The 17890-nt window shown below is 38.4% G+C and overlaps 1 protein-coding gene across 4 annotated transcripts in view; it reads right to left on the bottom strand.

The window, feature by feature from the left end:
* SEL1L2 (SEL1L2 adaptor subunit of ERAD E3 ubiquitin ligase) overlaps nucleotides 1-17890 on the bottom strand; it is a 115581-nt gene that overhangs the window by 62225 nt on the left and 35466 nt on the right. For all 4 annotated transcript variants that reach the window (XM_085004511.1, XM_085004512.1, XM_085004510.1 and 1 more), the window contains one exon: nucleotides 17206-17371. Coding sequence is in view for 2 of the 4 variants with exons in the window: in XM_085004510.1 (XP_084860636.1) it covers nucleotides 17206-17371 (166 nt within the window). In the remaining 2 variants the exon portion in view is untranslated. The remainder of the gene's footprint in view (nucleotides 1-17205; nucleotides 17372-17890) is intronic.

Consider the following 17890-nt stretch of genomic DNA (forward strand, 5'->3'; position numbering starts at 1 on the left):
TCTTAACCATTTAAACATATATTTATTTCATAGATTTATTTTCACATGGTTCTACTATTTTAAGATCTGGGGGAGTTCCCGTCATGGCGCAGTGGTTAACGAATCCGACTAGGAACCATGAGGTTGCGGGTTTGAGCCCTGGCTTTGCTCAGTGGGTTAACGATCCGGCGTTGCCGTGAGCTGTGGTGTAGGTTGCAGACGCGACTCGGATCCCGAGTTGCTGTGGCTCTGGCGTAGGCCAGTAGCTACAGCTCCGATTCGACCCCTAGCCTGGGAACCTCCATATGCCGTGGGTGCGGCCCAAAGAAATAGCAAAAAAACAAACAAAAAAAAAAAAATCTGGGGATGCCATGCCTTCGTTACATTGTATATGTGTTTGTATGTTGGTGGATGTGTGGATGTGCAAACTGATTCTTTCTGAGTGGATTTTGGTGGTTTTGTGTTGCTTCTGTCAGGTTTCTAGATTTATCATCTTATTGCTGGAAGGAACTTTGTACATGTGAACATTTGGCTTGAAAGTGTTCATCAAAAAAAAAAATCAGTTGGTATGAATTCATATTCAAATCTATACAAGGTGCAAGGACATGATATAGGTTTTTCCAGGGAGATGGTTTTTCCTGCGAGAGCCTAAATAGAGAAAAAACTTCCTTGATATTTGTCTATATTGGTGGGTAGGTGGCTTGTTTTTCCTAACCTCCCCTTTTACCACATGCACAGCTCTATGAAACTCAGTTTTATTAATAGCTTTTCATTTCAGTTTCTGTCAAAAATCCTTATGTCTTTTTGATTGTCCCGGCCTGGGATTTAAAACCCAAGGCTCATCCATCACCAGCTCTGATCACAGCTTGCCAAAACAACAACTCACATGCTTATTTTTTAATCATTTCTAGTACCTGGGTATTTCATTTTTCTATGAGCCCAGCTCTGCAATTTTTTAAAATGTGTTTTGGCATACGGTAAGCATAATTTTTAAGTATTTATAGCAAGAGGATCTTCAAATTGAATGAAACCAACATTTTGTCAGATCTTTAGTGATTTTCTTTTAAAATCAATTCATTTATTTAAAAAGAAACTTGTGTTGATTTAAAGAAAAACTCTTTAGTAAGTAATAAGAACAGCATTAAATGGTACATAGATTGGGTTCCCTGATAAGCAGACTTTAAGAGTTTGGGGGTATTTATTAATAAGTGCCTTTGGGAACCACACCTGGGGAAGAAGTCAGATTGACTGGGCAGAGAAAGAAGTTGTGATGAAAGCCTGTAACAGAGAACAAACTTGACTGAATATTGGATTTATTCCTTTAGCTCTAACCCTTATGTTCTGTTGCCTGTGTTTAGTCATGCTGGCTCTGCACCTTTTGTAAAAGAATGTTGTCTATAGCCTGAAATACACACAATAGCCCATCCTTAAGGCTCTGACCTTTAAAGATACAACACTTTCCATTCATATAGAGATAAAAAGTGGCAGAACAGAAAAGAACATTTGTCTTATTGGAGGTTTATAGGAACATTGTGAATAGACCTACCCAGGCAAAGGATTCTTCCATCAGGAAGTTTGCAACAACCTCCCCTTTTAGTATAAAACAAGCCTGAATTCTAACATAGGTAAGATGGTTCTTTGGGCCACTAGTCCACCATCTTTTCAGTCTGCTGTCTTTCCAAGTAAAGTAACGATTCTTTGCCAAAACAACTCATCTCTCGATTTACTAGTCTATCATGTGGTGAGCAATGTAAGACTGGACTTGGTAACGATCCCAGTGAAATCCTTTCCTGACCACACAGGGTGCTCTAGAACTAACATGGCTCTTCTAACTCATTCCAAGTTAGGTTTTGATGGTCAGGCAATGCTGCTGAATTATCATGGTAAGTGGGCTGTCCCAGTGAGGAGGCATAACCTTGGGCTGTGCAGCTGTCTGCACTCAGTACCTAAAGGGACTGACTGCTGAAGGCTTCTGTGAATTGCACTTCCAGCAATTGGGCAACAAGTCCCTTATTGAAGGGGATATCTGAATGGCACTTCCCAGTGTCTTTCACCTCTATTCCAAAGTCAATAAAGTATAATACAAATGATAAACTTAGCCTAGCTGGTCACAGACCCCAGAAGTAAGAAAAAAGAATGCCAAGACTGGCTTAAAGCAAAACTCCAAGATACCTCCCTTCAACCAAGAATACAAGAGTGATGTGGTCTGATTACCAAAATTAATGATATTAATTTCAAGAAATGCCAAGAAGGACAAAGAAACTAGTGTTCCAACTGCCTGCAGGAATAAGTGCCAGGGTTCCCACTGCATGGTTAATTATTGATTTGCCTCGCTAACAATTTAATAAAGATAATTACTCTATTAGCCTCAGTTCTGACTCAGAAAAAAGAATTAGTTGTTGAAGTTATAGTGATAAGATACCCTGAGAGAAAATGAGCTTATCACTAAAAAAACTGTAATGAGATGTGAAAGCATTGTGTTCAGCTGTGAAAGACTATTCAAATGTAGTCTAAGAATGTAAGGTTTTTTAATTTTCATGTAGTACCCATATACCTATATTGCAGTACATTTTAGAGAATGCTGAATTTGGAGTTAGAATATCTGAATTTACATCCTAGATCTCTATATAAAGAATTCCATTTAATTCATCAAATATTTATTCATATTAAATATGTGATAGATACAATGCCAGGTACAGATCTGGCCTTTGAAGTAAAGGAAATACAAATGCTATTTACTATATGTGACAAACTCCAAGTAAAGGAAAAAGTGGTAGATGGGTGAAAATTGGTAAACAGTTCCCCTATTTTTAAGGTGTAGAAAAATATATTCATCTTCTTGAACCAGCTTGATGTCAATCACCTTAATGTCTCATTATTTTTTTGAACAGATTATTAAACACAGTTTTGAGCCTTGAGTTAAGGAGACATGATCACTAAGATTTAGGAAACTTTTTTGAGAATGTTAGGGTTTTTTGTTTGTTTTTTCCTTTTGGCCACGCGCATGTTATATGGATGTTCCCAGGGCCAGGATGGAACCTGTGGTGCCTTCAGTGACAATGCCAGATCCTTAACCTGTTGTACCACAAGAGAATGCTGAGAATGTTAGGATAAATCACATTTTTCTTTTGTGAATGACAAACCTGGGGAGTAGTACTTATATAAAACACCTGTATCCCATCTTTTACAATATCCTGTGCACAAAATGTTGAAATGGGAACTGAATGACAATAGAATTTAAGAAGTTTTTAGCCAGCTCTATAACCTTGAATAATCCATATTCCTGGTTCATTTCATAGCTTGTAAACCTTCCTTCTAAGAAAGGTTACTTCTCCACAGCTTATTCTACTTTCTTAACTCCTGATTCCATAAGTACTCTTCCAGACACAGGCTTCTGTGTGGAGTTTGAGGTAAAGAATAAGGAAGGGGTATTTGCCTGCCTTCTATCTACCAATGCTGATTAAGGCATCTTTCTAAACTAGGGTGGTGCACTCTGTATAAGACATTCTGGTAAATAAAAATTTATTTTTTCAACCTCATCATATGTAGATTTTTTACCTGCTATCAGTGGGTAAATATAATATTAGAGACTTACGATGGATTACTGTGGAAGACTTGACGCTGTCTTGTTAACTTCTGTAATAAGAATTTGGATAAAAGATTGGAAAGCATGCTTGTCAAAAATTTGAATGACAGAAAACTAAGAGAGTTTGATTGGTATAATCAATAGGTTGAAAGAGTCCAAAATGAACACAATGAAACTATTAGACATAAATGTAAAATCCTTCAGTTAGATTAAAAAATTTAGATGAACACATTAAGATTAGGAGATTTCTGGCTGAGATGGTCAATTTCATGTGTCCACATGGCTAGGCTACAGTCCCCAGCTATTAAATCCAACACTAATCTAGGTGTTGCTGTGAGGGTATTTAGCAGGCAACTTTAAGGAAGGCAGATTATCCTAGATGAACTGGGTTGTCCTAATTCCATAAGACACTGATAAAAGAAATCAAAGATGACACAAATAGATGGAAAGATATACCATGCTCATGGATTAGAAGAGTTAATATTATCAAAATGACTATACTACCTAAGGCAATCTACAGATTCAATGTAATCCCTATCAAATTACCAAGGACATTTTTCACACAACTCAAACAAAATATTTCAAAGTTTGTTTGGAAGCACAAAAGACACAGAATAGTCAAAGACATCCTGAAAAAGAAACATGGAGCTGGAGGAATCAGGCTCCCGGACCTCAGACTATACTACAAAGCAACAATCATCAAAACCATATGGTACGGGCACAAAGACAGAAACATAGATCAGTGGAACAGGATGGAAAGCCCAGAATTAAACCCACGCACCTACAGCCAACTCGTCTATGACAAAGGAGGCAAGAATATACAATGGAGAAAGGACAGCTTGTTCAATACGTGGTGCTGGGAGAACCGGACAGCCACATGGAAAAGAAGGAAACTAGAACCCTCCCTAACATCACACACAAAAATCAACTCAAAATGGATTAAAGACCTAGATCTAAGACCAGACACTATAAAACTCTTAGAGGAAAACATAGGCCAAACACTCTCTGACATAAACAACAGCAACATCTTCTCAGATCCACCTCTTAGAGTATTGACAATAAAAACAAAAATACACAAATGAGACCTAATCAAACTTCAAAGTTTCTGCACAGCAAAGGAAACCCTAAACAAAACGAAAAGACAACCCACAGAAGGGGAGAAGATATTTGCAGATGAATCAACTGACAAGGGATTCATCTCCAAAATTTATAAACACCTTCTGTAGCTCCATACTAAAAAAACAAACAACCCCATCCAAAAATGGGCAGAAGATCTAAACAGACAGTTCTCCAAAGACGACAAACAGATGGCCAAAAGACACATGAAAAGATGTTCAACATCACTCATTATGAGAGAAATGCAAATTAAAACCACTCTGAGGCCTTACACCAGCCAGAACGGCCATCATCATCAAAAAGCCTACAAACAATAAGTGCTGGAGAGGGTGTGGAGAAAAAGGAACCCTAGTACACCGTTGGTGGGATTGTAAATTGGTGCAACCACTGTGGAAAACAGTATGGAGATGCCTCAGAAAACTAAACATAGAACTACCATTTGATCTAGCAATCCCACTCCTGGGCATCTCTCCAGAGAAAACCATGACTCGCAAAGACGCATGTACTCCAATGTTCATTGCAGCACTATTTACAATAGCCAAGACATGGAAACAACCTAAATGTCCATTGACAGAGGGGTGGATCCAGAAGACGTGGTACATATACACAATGGAATATTACTCACCCATTAAAATGAACGAAATACCAGCATTTTTAGCAACATGGATGGACCTAGAAATTATAATGCTAAGTGAAGTCAGCCATACAATGAGACACCAACATCAAATGCTTTCACTGACATGTGGACTCTGCAAAAAGGACAGACTGAACTTCTTTGCAGAACAGATGCTGACTCACAGACATTGAAAAATTTATGGTCTCCGGAGGAGACAGTTTGGGGGGGTGGGGGGATGTGCTTGGGTTGTGGGATGGAAATCCTGTGAAATTGGGAATGTTATGATCATTATAAAAAAATAAATAAAATAAATTAAAAAAAAAACAGTTGAAAGGTCTTAAGAATGGAAATGAGATTTCCCTGAAGAAGAAAAATATTCCAACTGTCAACAGCTGCTTCAGCTTCTGCTTGAGAGTTCCAGTTTTCCCTTTTTGACAAACTACCTTGTGGGTTCTGGACTCACCCTGCCAGCTCCCATAATCACGTAAGCTGTACTTCAAATACTTTAATACGTATCTCCTAATGGTTCTTTGTTTCTGGTTGAACCCTGGCTTAGTATTTTCAGGTGAGAAATGGTTTCAATCAGTTCTATGTTTGTTGTGCATCATTACTGTGAGTGGGTGCCAGAAACAACATCACAGGATCTTAGAAACAATCCATGAGCTGAAATGCTCAGGGAGGCAGAACAACTGCTTCACTTCAGGGTCCATATCCATGGCAGAATTGTTTTGTCTAGCTCCAGCTGTCTAAGATCACCAAGAGGAAGTGATTTTGGTTTAATGTCAGTTGGAAACTTTATAAGAAAGAGACGTATTAAATAATGTCACAGGCTGCCCTGTATAAAAATGTGAGCTTAGTCACAGGTCTTTAAGTAGGAGCAGGTATCCTCTGCCAGGAATATCTGATGAAAGATACTAGATGAGGTGACCCCTAAAATTTAATTCTAAGATTCTGTAATTTTACTTTTAATAAGTGTGGTTCTATTGCATGCCTCGAAAGTCCTCATCCTTTTAGTTCATGCCATTTAATTTCCCTTATCTGAAAAATTCGGGGTATGTTGGTGTTCCCTGATTTCCTCTCTAGATCCACTCCATTCTGCCCTATGCCCATGTGGGCTTCCTCAATGAACTCCCTTGCCCTCTAGCTTCTGCTTAGGTTTGGCTGAGAGGCTCCAGCTGGAAGAGTGAAGGGTAGGAAGAGAGTGAAGTATTTATTCCCTGGCTCCCCAAGTCTGGGTTGCTGCAGGCTGGCTTTGGACCTTGACCTAAGGTCATAATTCTTCCAGACAGCCCTCTCCACATACCTCTTGCTTTCTTTCTCAGCATCCCCGTAGCTACTACTGCCCTGAGACCTGCAGACCTAGGGATGGTAATGCCACTGCTGTGATTATCCTGGGGAGTACCTTGTGGTTTCTTGACATCTTGTTTGCAGGTTTAGAAAAAGGCCCTTGATTAAACTTTGCTCATGTAACTCAATTTACATGTGTTGTTTCCTGTCAAAACCCTACCTGATACTTTAGGCAACACACATGTCTACATTTTTAGGACTTATCTAGAACCAACTCTTCAAATGAGCAGTGAACCAGTGTCTTGGAGTAAATGTGGGGAAAAAATTCTTAAGATATTAAGATTAAAAAATTTAAAAATCCTTGTTGAGGCAAGACTCATAAAGATCAAGTAGAGACCAAGCGTCCTGCTAGCTCCAAAACTAATCTCTCCCTCCTCTGGAACCCCTTGGTTCTACATTTCTAAATATTGCTCTTATTAGTAGTGACCACTCTTATATATTTGCTTCTGTCATAAGGAAATATTTTCTAACTTTGTAAATCTTGATAAATTGATGTTATGACTACTATAAGACAAGGCTACTTAAGTGTCTACGAAAAATTTAGATAGACAGTGATGAATGCATGTTCACTCCCTAGAGATGTGGAGGACAGGAAGACATTTCTTCAAAGTCTTAGGTTTGATAATTCAAAATGTGAATTTTGAAATTAATTGCATGCATTATACTGTTATTTCTAAAATAAAAATATTTTCAATTTTTTTTGCCATTATTTATTTCCCTTAAAACTTTCAAGTAAATTTGGTGCTCAGGAAATTGAGCATCTTTACAATTTAGTTCAGTATTTGCTCAAAATCATTTTGAGAAGCATGGGATTAAAATTTCTTGATACTGTCAGTTTACCTTTGTGAAGTGTATATGATATAGTGGCTAAAGAGCTAGAAGACTTTGGCACCATACTATCTAAGTTTATATCCTAGTTTCCCTACTAAATATGTTTTATGATGCTAAGCAAATTACTTTTATTTCTCTGTGCTCCAAGTTTCACATCTTATAAAGTAGAAATGATAGAATCCATTTTTAAATTGAGTGAATATTAAAACAATGTGGTAGATGCTCAATTAGAGCTAGCTTATTATTTATTATTATTAGACATAATATAACCATAGGGAGATGGGATCTCATTTGAAGAGTGACATTAGTTACTCTTTTAAACAGCAGATGCTCTCTTAAACAAATTCTACCTACCTTATTCACTAAACTAATCCATGGGGTGAATTTTCATGTCTTTTATCCAATTTACTGACTAATCTTCACAGCATGAATGCTTGTGGCTAGTAGGATTCTCTTCAGTACAGGTGTGTACTTCTGTTCCCACCCTTTGCATACTTACCAAAGATCAGGAGTGCTACTTGTATCAACTATAGAGTTATTATCTTTACAAAATTTAAACAATATGTAAACTGATTAAGATAATGCAAAAATAAAATGGGTTTCTATGTAAAGAAATTGAAATATTATGAAAAAATGTGGTAAAGAAGAGCCACTAAAAGTTATCAAATTTAATTGTAGATAAAAGCGTTTATAAATGACTGGGGGTACAGTCTGCAAATATCTGGAAGGGTTTTGTCCACGGTTATTCCATAAATGTTTTTAATTCTTTGTTTGATTAAAAACCTGAGACAGGAAATTATAGATTATATGGTTTAAGTGTGGTTTAAAGTAGAAATGCCAACCTAAATAAAAGCTAAATAAATATAAATGCTAAATAAAATGGGGGGTCATGTTTCTATGTCAAAAATGGTCAAATATATGTTTCAGTATATAAGACTGAGATTTAAAATCACTTTAGGATATGTATAGGAGTTCTCTTGTGGCACAGTGGGTTAAGGATCTGGCACTGTCACTGCAGTGACTTGGGTCCCTGAAGTGGCATGGGTTTAATCTCTGGCCTGGGAACTTCCATATGCCACAGGTGTGGCCAAAAAAAAAAAAAAATGGAGAGAGAGAGAAAGATTCATTTGTGCTGTATATTACATACCAGATATGAGTGATATCATATGGTATTTGTCTTTCTCTTTATGACTTACTTCAATCAGTATGAAGGGAGTAGGAGGGATTGGGATCTTGGGGTTAATGATGAAAACTACTGCTTTTGGAATGGATTAACAATGAGACCCTGCTGTGTAGCACTGAGAACTATGTCTAGATACTTAACAATGCGAGAAAAAATTTATGTATACATGTATGTGTAACTGGGTTCCCATGCTGTACAGTGGGGAAAAAAAGTGTTGGGGGAAATAACAATAAAAAATAAACTGAGGAGGAAGGCAAAACGGTGGAAGAGTAGGGGGACACGCTTGCCCTCTCCCACAAACAACAACAATAACAATAAAACACATCTACATGTTAAACGACTCACACAGAACAGCAACTAAATGTTGGCAGAAGAACTTAAACTTTCAATAATGGCAAGAATCTCGTGACATAACTGGGTAAAACAAGAGAAAAGAGGAGAGTGAGAGAAAGGGAACTGGGACCAGACAGGCACCCCCGAAAGGGAACTGTGAAGAAGAAAGGGAACCCACACCCTGGAAAGTCACCTAATTGACAGAAAGATCAACTGAGTTGGAGGGATCTCCAGATACCGAAAAAAGCGCAGCAGTAGGTCTGAGATCTGAAAAGCAGGGTGAGAGCCAAACAGATCATCTGAACTACTGGCACAGTCACCAAAAACTGAGACGCTTGGGTGGGGTCTGGGCACTGAGACCACTGCTCTGGAGGTTAGTCCCTGGGAGTGGGCTGGGGTTGGCAGTGTGGAGACAGCTTGGGGGACTAGGAAGCAGATGGTCAGGTTGGTGGTGTGGAGACAGCCTGAGGGATTAGGAGGCAGTGCGTCACAGGTGGAGGGAGCAATAGCTAAGGTCTGGGGGTGGAAAACCACAACATTGAAAAACTTTTGGTCTCCAGAGGAGACAGTTTGGGGGTGGGGGGATGTGCTTGGGTTGTGGGATGGAAATCCTGTGAAATTGGATTGTGAAGATCATTACACCACCACAGATGTGATAAATTCATTGAAAAATAAAAAACAAAAAGAAAAAAAAAAAAGAAAGCAACAACAGAGGGAACCTGGGAGAAGAGCTGGACCCACAGGAGGGACAAGGTGCCAGTGTTGGGGAGGGGAGAGGAGAAGGGGCGGGCTGCCATAGAATACTCCTTGAGCCCCAGTGAGTGCGTTTGCCTGCCAGCTAGCAGAGAACAGTGCTACCCAGTGCATCCCCCTTCCCTTACCCTGCATGCCCCTGCCCTGAGGCCATCTGCCATTCTAGAGGGCTAGCCTCACCACTCTCAGGAAGCCGACCACCTCAGGGACTTTCCTTGCCCTGGCCTGCCTGCCCTCTGGAGGAGCTACATTCCTATGGAGCAGTGCCCCAGCACCGCCAGCCCCCTAGAAGAGCTTTGCAGCCCAAAAACGCCAGAGCAAGCTCTGCCTGGCCACAGGAGATCTGCCTACATCGTGGGGCAGTCCTGCCAGTTTCAGCTGCCCTGGGGAAGTGCTCCTTTGTCTCCTATCAGCCCAGCTATTTGCTCCCGCCCTTGGGAGGTGCTGCACTCCCACAGAGCAGCTGCCCAGAACTGCCTGCCCCCCTGGAAGAGCTCCACAGCCCAAAAACACCAGAGCAAGCTCTGTCTGGCCACGGGAAGTCTGCCTCCATTGTGATGTGGACCTGCCAGTTCCGCCTGCTCTCAGGAAGCCCTCCTTTGCTTCAGAATGACCCTGCTAGCCCTGCCCACCCTCAGGAAATGCCCTGCTGCCTCAAAGACTGGCCGACACCACCAGCCCTCGGGAAACACTCCCCAGCAGTACCAGGGGAAACCCTGCCTGGCCATGGGGAGTACACCTCCACCAAGAAAAAGAAAATAACAAGCAAGATGAAGAAGTTCAGAAACCATTCCCAGTTAAACCAACAGGAGAACTCACCTAAAGCAGTCAACAATGAAACAGAACTCTGCAGTCTGACAGATGTGGAGTTCAAAAGGGAGAGAGTGAAAATACTGAAGGAAAAGATATAAACAGTAATGCAGACTCCCTCAGAAAGGAACTAGAAAATATAAGGAGGAGCCAAGAAAAACTAGAAAATTCATTTTCAGAGATACAAACTGAGCTAAGGGCAGTAAAAACCAGAATGAATAATGCAGAAAAACGAATTAGTGATGTGGAAGATAGAATAATGGAAGTCACCCAAATAGGGCAGCAGACAGAAAACCAAATGAAAAAACATGAAAGCAATATAAGAGACCTATGGGATAATGTAAAGTGGGCCAATCTACACATAATAGGAATTCCAGAAGGAGTAGAAAAAGAAAAGGGCATGGAAAATATATTTGAAGAAATTATCTCTGGGAACTTCCCAAATCTAAAGGATACTGAGTTCAAGATACATGAAGCATAGAGAGCCCCAAACAAGTTGAACCTAAATAGACCTACACCAAGACACATTATAATAAAAATGGCAAAAGTTAAAGATAAAGAGAGGATTCTAAAGGCAGCAAGAGAAAAGCGAAGCATTTATTATAAGTGAACCCCCATAAGGCTATCAGCTGATTTCTCTACAGAAACTCTACAGGCCAGGAGGGAATGGCAAGAGATATTTAAAGCACTGAGAGGAAAAAATACACAACCCAGAATACTCTATCCAGCAAGAATATCATTTAAAACAGAAAGGGAAATAAACATTTTTTCAAACAAACAAAAGCTAAAAGAATACAGCAATACAAAACCCATTCTAAAAGAAATATTGAAAGGGCTTCTCTAAATCAAAAGAGAGAGAGAGAGAGAGAGGAAGAACTAGGGTGGAGGAAATAACAATCAGAGAGCAGTCACTCAAATAAGCCAGCATACAGATCTAATCATGAACATGATTAAAACAAAATGAAATTAAAAAGGAAAAAAGAGACATCAAAATCATAAAATGTGGGCAAGGGAAGTAAGGAAATAAATATATTTTTTTAAATTCCCTTTTTTTAAAGTTTTAGTATGGTAATGAAGTGTTTGAACCTATAGGACTATCAGGCTAAAACACACAATTATAGGAAAGAGTTAACACACTTAAAAAACAGGGCAACCACAAGTCAAAACCAAACATTACATTCACAAAAAAATACTCAAGCATAAAATAAATGGAGACCACACAACCAAAAAAAGACAGGAAGAATGGAGAATCATAGAATCAACTGGAAAATGAGGTTTAAAATGGAAATAAATAATCATCTATCAATTATCACCTTAAATGTCAATGGACTGAATGCTCCAATCAAAAGACACAGAGTGGCTGACTGGATAAAAAAGCAAAAACCTTCAATCTGCTGCCTACAAGAAACTCATCTTAGGACAAAGGACACCTATAGATAGAAAGTGAGGGGGTGGAAAAAATATTTCATGCCAATGGACATGACAGTAAAGCAGGAGTTGCAATACTCATATCAGAAAAAATAGACTTTAAAATGAAAGCCATAAAGAAAGACAATGAAGGACACTGTTTAATGATTAAAGGATCAATTCAAGAAGAGGATATTACCATTGTCAACATACATGCCCCAAACATAGGAGCATCCAAATACATACAACAAATATTAACCAACAGAAAGGGAGAAACTGATGGGAATACAATCATAGTAGGAGACTTTAATACCCCACTCACATCAATGGACGGATTCTCTGAACAGAAAACCATTAAAGCAACAGAGATCCTCAAGGAAACAATGGAAAAGTTAGACTTAATTGACATCTTCAGGACACTACATCCAAAAAAGTCAGAATACACATTCTTCTCAAGTGCACACGGAACATTTTCAAGAAATGATCACATATTGGGGCACAAAGCTAACCTCAACAAATTTAGGAGCATAGAAATTATTTCAAGTATCTTCTCTGACCACAATGGTGTGAAACTAGAAATCAACCACAGGAAAAGAAGTGAGGAAAAAAACTACTGCATGGAGACTAAACAACATGCTACAAAAAAAACCAATGGGTCAATGAGGAAATCAAGAAGGAAATTAAAAAACATCTCAAGACAAACGATAAGGCACAACCGCTCAAAATTTATGGGATGCTGCAAAAGCAGTGCTCAGAGGGAAATTCATAGCAATACAGGCCTTCCACAAAAAAGAAGAAAGATCCCAAATTGACAACTTAACCCACCACATAAATTAATTAGAAAAAGAACAAAAAAGACCTAAAGTCAGCAGAAGGAAGGAAATTATACGATCAAAGAGGAAATCAATAAAATAGAGACTCAAAAAACAATAGAGAAAATTAATAAAACCAAGAGCTGGTTCTTTGAAAAGGTAAACAAAATTGACAAACCCCTGGCCAGACTCATTAAGAAGAGGAGAGAAAGAACCCAAATAAATAAAATTAGAAATGAGAAAGGAGAAATCACAACGGATACAGAAGAAATACAAAAAACCATAAGAGAATACTATGAACAACTATATGCCAACAAATTTGACAATCTGAAAGAAATGGACACCTTTCTAGAATCTTACAGCCTGCCAAAACTGAATCAAGAGGAAACAGACCAACTGAACAGACCGATCACTAGAAATGAAATTGAATAGGTCATAAAAACACTTCCTACAAATAAAAGCCCAGGACCAAATGGCTTCACAGGTGAATTCTACCAAACATAAAGAAGATCTGGTGCCCACTCTCCTTAAACTTTTTCAAAAGGTTGAAGAAGAAGGAACACTCCCAAAGATATTCGATGACCCCACCATCACCCTAATTCCAAAACCAGACAAAGATACCACCAAAAAAGAAAACTATTGGCCAATATCTTTGATGAATATAGATGAAAAAATTCTCAACAAAATTTTAGCCATCAAATCCAACAACATGTCAAAAAGATCCTACAGCATGACCAGGTAGGGTTCATCCCAGATTCACAAGGATGGTTCAATATATGCATATCAATCAACATCATACACCCCATTAACGAAAGAAAAGTCAAAAACCATTCGATCATCTCAATAGATGTAGAAAAATCATCTGACAAAGTCCAACATCCATTCATGATAAAAGCTCTCGCCAAAGTGGGTATAGAGGGAACATTCCTGAACATAATCAAAACCATTTATGACAAACCCAGAGTAAATATAATACTCATTGGAGAAGAAATGAAAGCCTTCCCACTCAAATTTGGAACAAGACAGGGATGCCCACTCTCACCACTGTTATTCAACATAGTTTTGGAAGACCTAGCCACAGCAGTTAGACAAACAAAAGAAATAAAAGGCATCCATATAGGAAGAGAAGAGATAAAACTGTCACTGTATGCAGATGACATGATACTAGACATAGAAAACGCTAAGAACTCAACCCCAAAACTACGTGAACTGATTAACAAATTCAGCAAAGTAGCAGGATATAAGATTAACATTCAGAAATCAGTTGCATTTCTGTATACTAACAATGAAAAATTAGAAAAGGAATACAAAAATACAATAATACCTTTTAAAGTTGTACCCCCAAAAATCAAATACCTGGGAATAAACCTGACCAAAGAGGTAAAGGACTTACATGCTGAGAAGTATAAAACATTAATCAAGGAAATTAAAAAAGATGTAAAGATTCAAAGCAATCCCTATCAAAATACCCATGACATTTTTCACAGATACAGAACAGGCAATCCAAAAAATTATATGGAACCACAAAAGACCCAGAATTGCCAAAGCAATCCTGAGAAACAGAAACAAAGCAGGAGGCATAACTTTCCCAGTCTTCAAGCAATATTACAAAGCCGCAGTCATCAAAACAGTGTGGTACCGGTATCAAAACAGACAGACAGACCAATGGTACACTTGAGCTTAGTCAAAAGGTCGAGAAGTGATAGACCAATGGTACAGAAGAGAGAACCCAGAAAGAAACTCTGATACCTATGGTCAATTAATCTTTGACAAAGGAGGAAAGAGCATTAAATGGGAAAAAGAAAGTCTATTCAGCAAGCATTGCTGGGAAACCTGGACAGCTGCATGCAAAGCAATGAAACTAGAACACACCCTCACACCATGCACAAAAATAAACTCAAAATGGCTTAAAGACTTAAATGTAAGACAAGATGCCATCAAAGTCCTGGAAGAGAACATAGGCAAAACATTCTCTGACATCAACCTTACTAATGTTTTCTCAGGTCAGTCTCCCAAAGCAACAGAAATAAGAGCAAAAATAAACCAATGGGACCTAGTCAAACTGAAAAGCTCTTGCACAGCAAAGGAAACCAAGAAGAAAACAAAAAGATAACTTACAGAATGGGAGAAAATAGTTTCAAATGATGCAATGGACAAGGGCTTAATCTCTAGAGCATACAAGCAACTTATACAACTCAACAGCAAAGGAGCCAACCACCCAAGTGAAAAATGGGCAAAAGACCTGAATAGACCATTCTCCAAGGAAGATATACAGATGGCCAACAAGCACATGAAAAAATGCTCAACATCCCTTATTATTAGAGAAATGCAAATCAAAACTACCATGAGATACCACCTCACACCAGTCAGAATGACCATCATTAATAAGTCCACAAATAACAAGTGCTGGAGGGGCTGTGGAGAAAAGGGAACCCTCTGGCACTGTTGGTGGGAATGTAAGCTGGTACAGCCACTATGGAGAACAGTATGGAGGTACTTTAGAAATCTATACATAGAACTATCATATGTTCCAGCAATCCCACTTTTGGACATACATCCGGATAAAACTTTCCCTAAAAAAGACACATGCACCCGCATGTTCATTGCAGCACTATTCACAATAGCCAGGACATGGAAACAACCCAAATGTCCATCGACAATGATTGGATTCGGAAGAGGTGGTATATATACACAATAGAATACTATTCAGCCATAAAAAAGGATGACATAATGCCATTTGCAGCAACATGGATGGAACTAGAGACTCTCATACTAAGAGAAGTCAGAAAGAGAAAGACAAATACCATATGATATCACTTATGACTGGAATCTAATATACAGAACAAATGAACGTTTCCACAGAAAAGAAAATCATAGGCTTGGAGAATAGACTTGTGGCTGCCTGGGGGGAGAGGGAGGGAGTGGGAGGGATCAGGAGCTTGGGGTTAATAGATTCAAACTCTTGCTCTTGCAATGGATTTACAATGAGATCCTGCTGTGTAGCATTGAGAACTATGTCTAGATACTTATATTACAACACAACAATGGGAGGAAAAAGTATGTACACATGTATGTGTAACTTGGTCCCCATGTTGTACAGTGGAAAATAAATAAATAAAAAAACAAGAAAAAATAAATTAAAAAAAGAGAGATGTACATATAATTTTTATAATGTCATTAAAAACTGATTTTTTTTTTTTTTCTGTCTAGACCCACGGCATATGAAAGTTCCTGGGTCAGGAATTGAATCTGGGCTGCAGCTGCAACCCATACCACAGATGTGGCAACACGGGATCCTTAATCCACTGTGCCACAGCAGGAACTCCAAAAACTATTCTTAATTTTTCTTTGCCAAAGAAGATTCTCTCTCTTAAATAGGATATCAAACGACAGAAATTCATATATATCTGTTAGAAAAGAGAAAGCTTTCATATATCAGACTTAAATGTTAAAAATGAGCCTTAAATTTTATTTATTTATTTATTTTGTCTTTTTGCTATTTCTTGGGCCTCCCCCACGGCATATGGAGGTTCCCAGGCCAGGGGTCTAATCGGAGCTGTAGCCGCCGGCCTACGCCAGAGCCACAGCAACGCGAGATCTGAGCTGCGTCTGCAACCTACACCACAGCTCAAGGCAACACCGGATGGTTAACCCACTGAGCAAGGGCAGGGACCGAACCCGCAACCTCATGGTTCCTAGTCGGATTCGTTAACCACTGCGCCACGACGGGAACTCCCAGCCTTAAATTTTATAATTGAGCAGTTAACTCCTGCACACAGAATCAATGGAGACATTGTTTACAGTTTCTAGACTCTTTTTGCAGCCAGAGAAATCTATCATCTAGCAGAGATGTCATCTTTACTGGCTAAAGAGCTAAAGGATCCTGGCATCATCTTTTCTAGACAGAGTTTTAGGTTGCTACAGTAGAAGAAAGGGCACTATATTAACTTCAATTTTCTTTAAAATATGAAGGTTCCTATGATCAGATATGACATGTTTTATTCATATAATTGAGATTAAAAAAAATCCATAAGTCCTAATAATCAGTCTTGTTTATTATCATCAGTACAAATTCTAAATCAAGTCAAGGAATGGAGGCTGACAAAATTTAAGGCCTTTGTGTATAAATTTTTTTTTTCTAGTGCAGCATATGGAAGTTCCCAGGCTAGGGACTGAATTGGAACTGCAGCTGCTGCCCTATACAATAGCTCATGGCAATGCCAGATCCTTAATCTACTGAGCAAGGCCAGGGATCAAACCTGCATCCTCATGGATACTAGCAGGGTTTGTTACTGCTGAGCCGCGAAGGGAAATCCCTGTATAAATCTTTATGACTATATCCTAAGACTTTTTGACAAGTATTTTTAAAATTTGATTTTGGATTACCTGAAGTCATTTTTTTATTTACATTGTGAGAGGGAGTTCTACTTACAATAATTTTTATTTCTTTTCCAGAGATCTTTATTTCGAATTCCTCTTATTCTTAATGTATGCTGACTCTTTTCTTCTAAGAGATTTTCTTTCTTCTTGATTACATTAATTGATTTTTTTCGTTCCAATATATTCGATAAAAAATGTTTGACTTGTTTCACTGATACCTACAAAAGAAAAACATTTTTGCTGACTTTTTTCATATGTAGTTTTTTAAACGTGACAGATATAATTCATATACTGTATCACAAATGTATCATAAATTTAATGTGCACAATTCAACAGTTTTTAGAATAGTCACAGATTTGTGCAATCGTTATAACAATTTTAGAACATTTTTGTCACTTCAAGAAGAAACCATGTGTCCTTTAGCTATTATTCTCCCCATTCTCCCATTTCCTCTACTCTCAGCCTCATGCAAGCACTAATGAATGTTTTGTGTCTTTACCCAGTCCCCCATTCTGGATTTTCATATGAATGAAATCATATCATGCATAGATTTTCATGACTGATTTCTTTTACTTAGCATAATGCTTTCCAGTTTGATCCATGTTGTAGCCTATATCAATACTTCATTCCTTTATATGGCCAAATATTATCCCTTATATGGATATACTACATTTTATTTATTCATGTGTCTGCTGATGGACATTTGGACTGTTTCATATTTTAGCCATTATAAATAA

Source organism: Sus scrofa, chromosome 17 (assembly GCF_054392235.1).
Source record: "Sus scrofa isolate SSC_HxYL_T2T_F1_AM1 chromosome 17, Sscrofa_HxYL_maternal_Yorkshire_Landrace_v2.0, whole genome shotgun sequence".
Classification (NCBI taxonomy): domain Eukaryota; kingdom Metazoa; phylum Chordata; class Mammalia; order Artiodactyla; family Suidae; genus Sus; species Sus scrofa.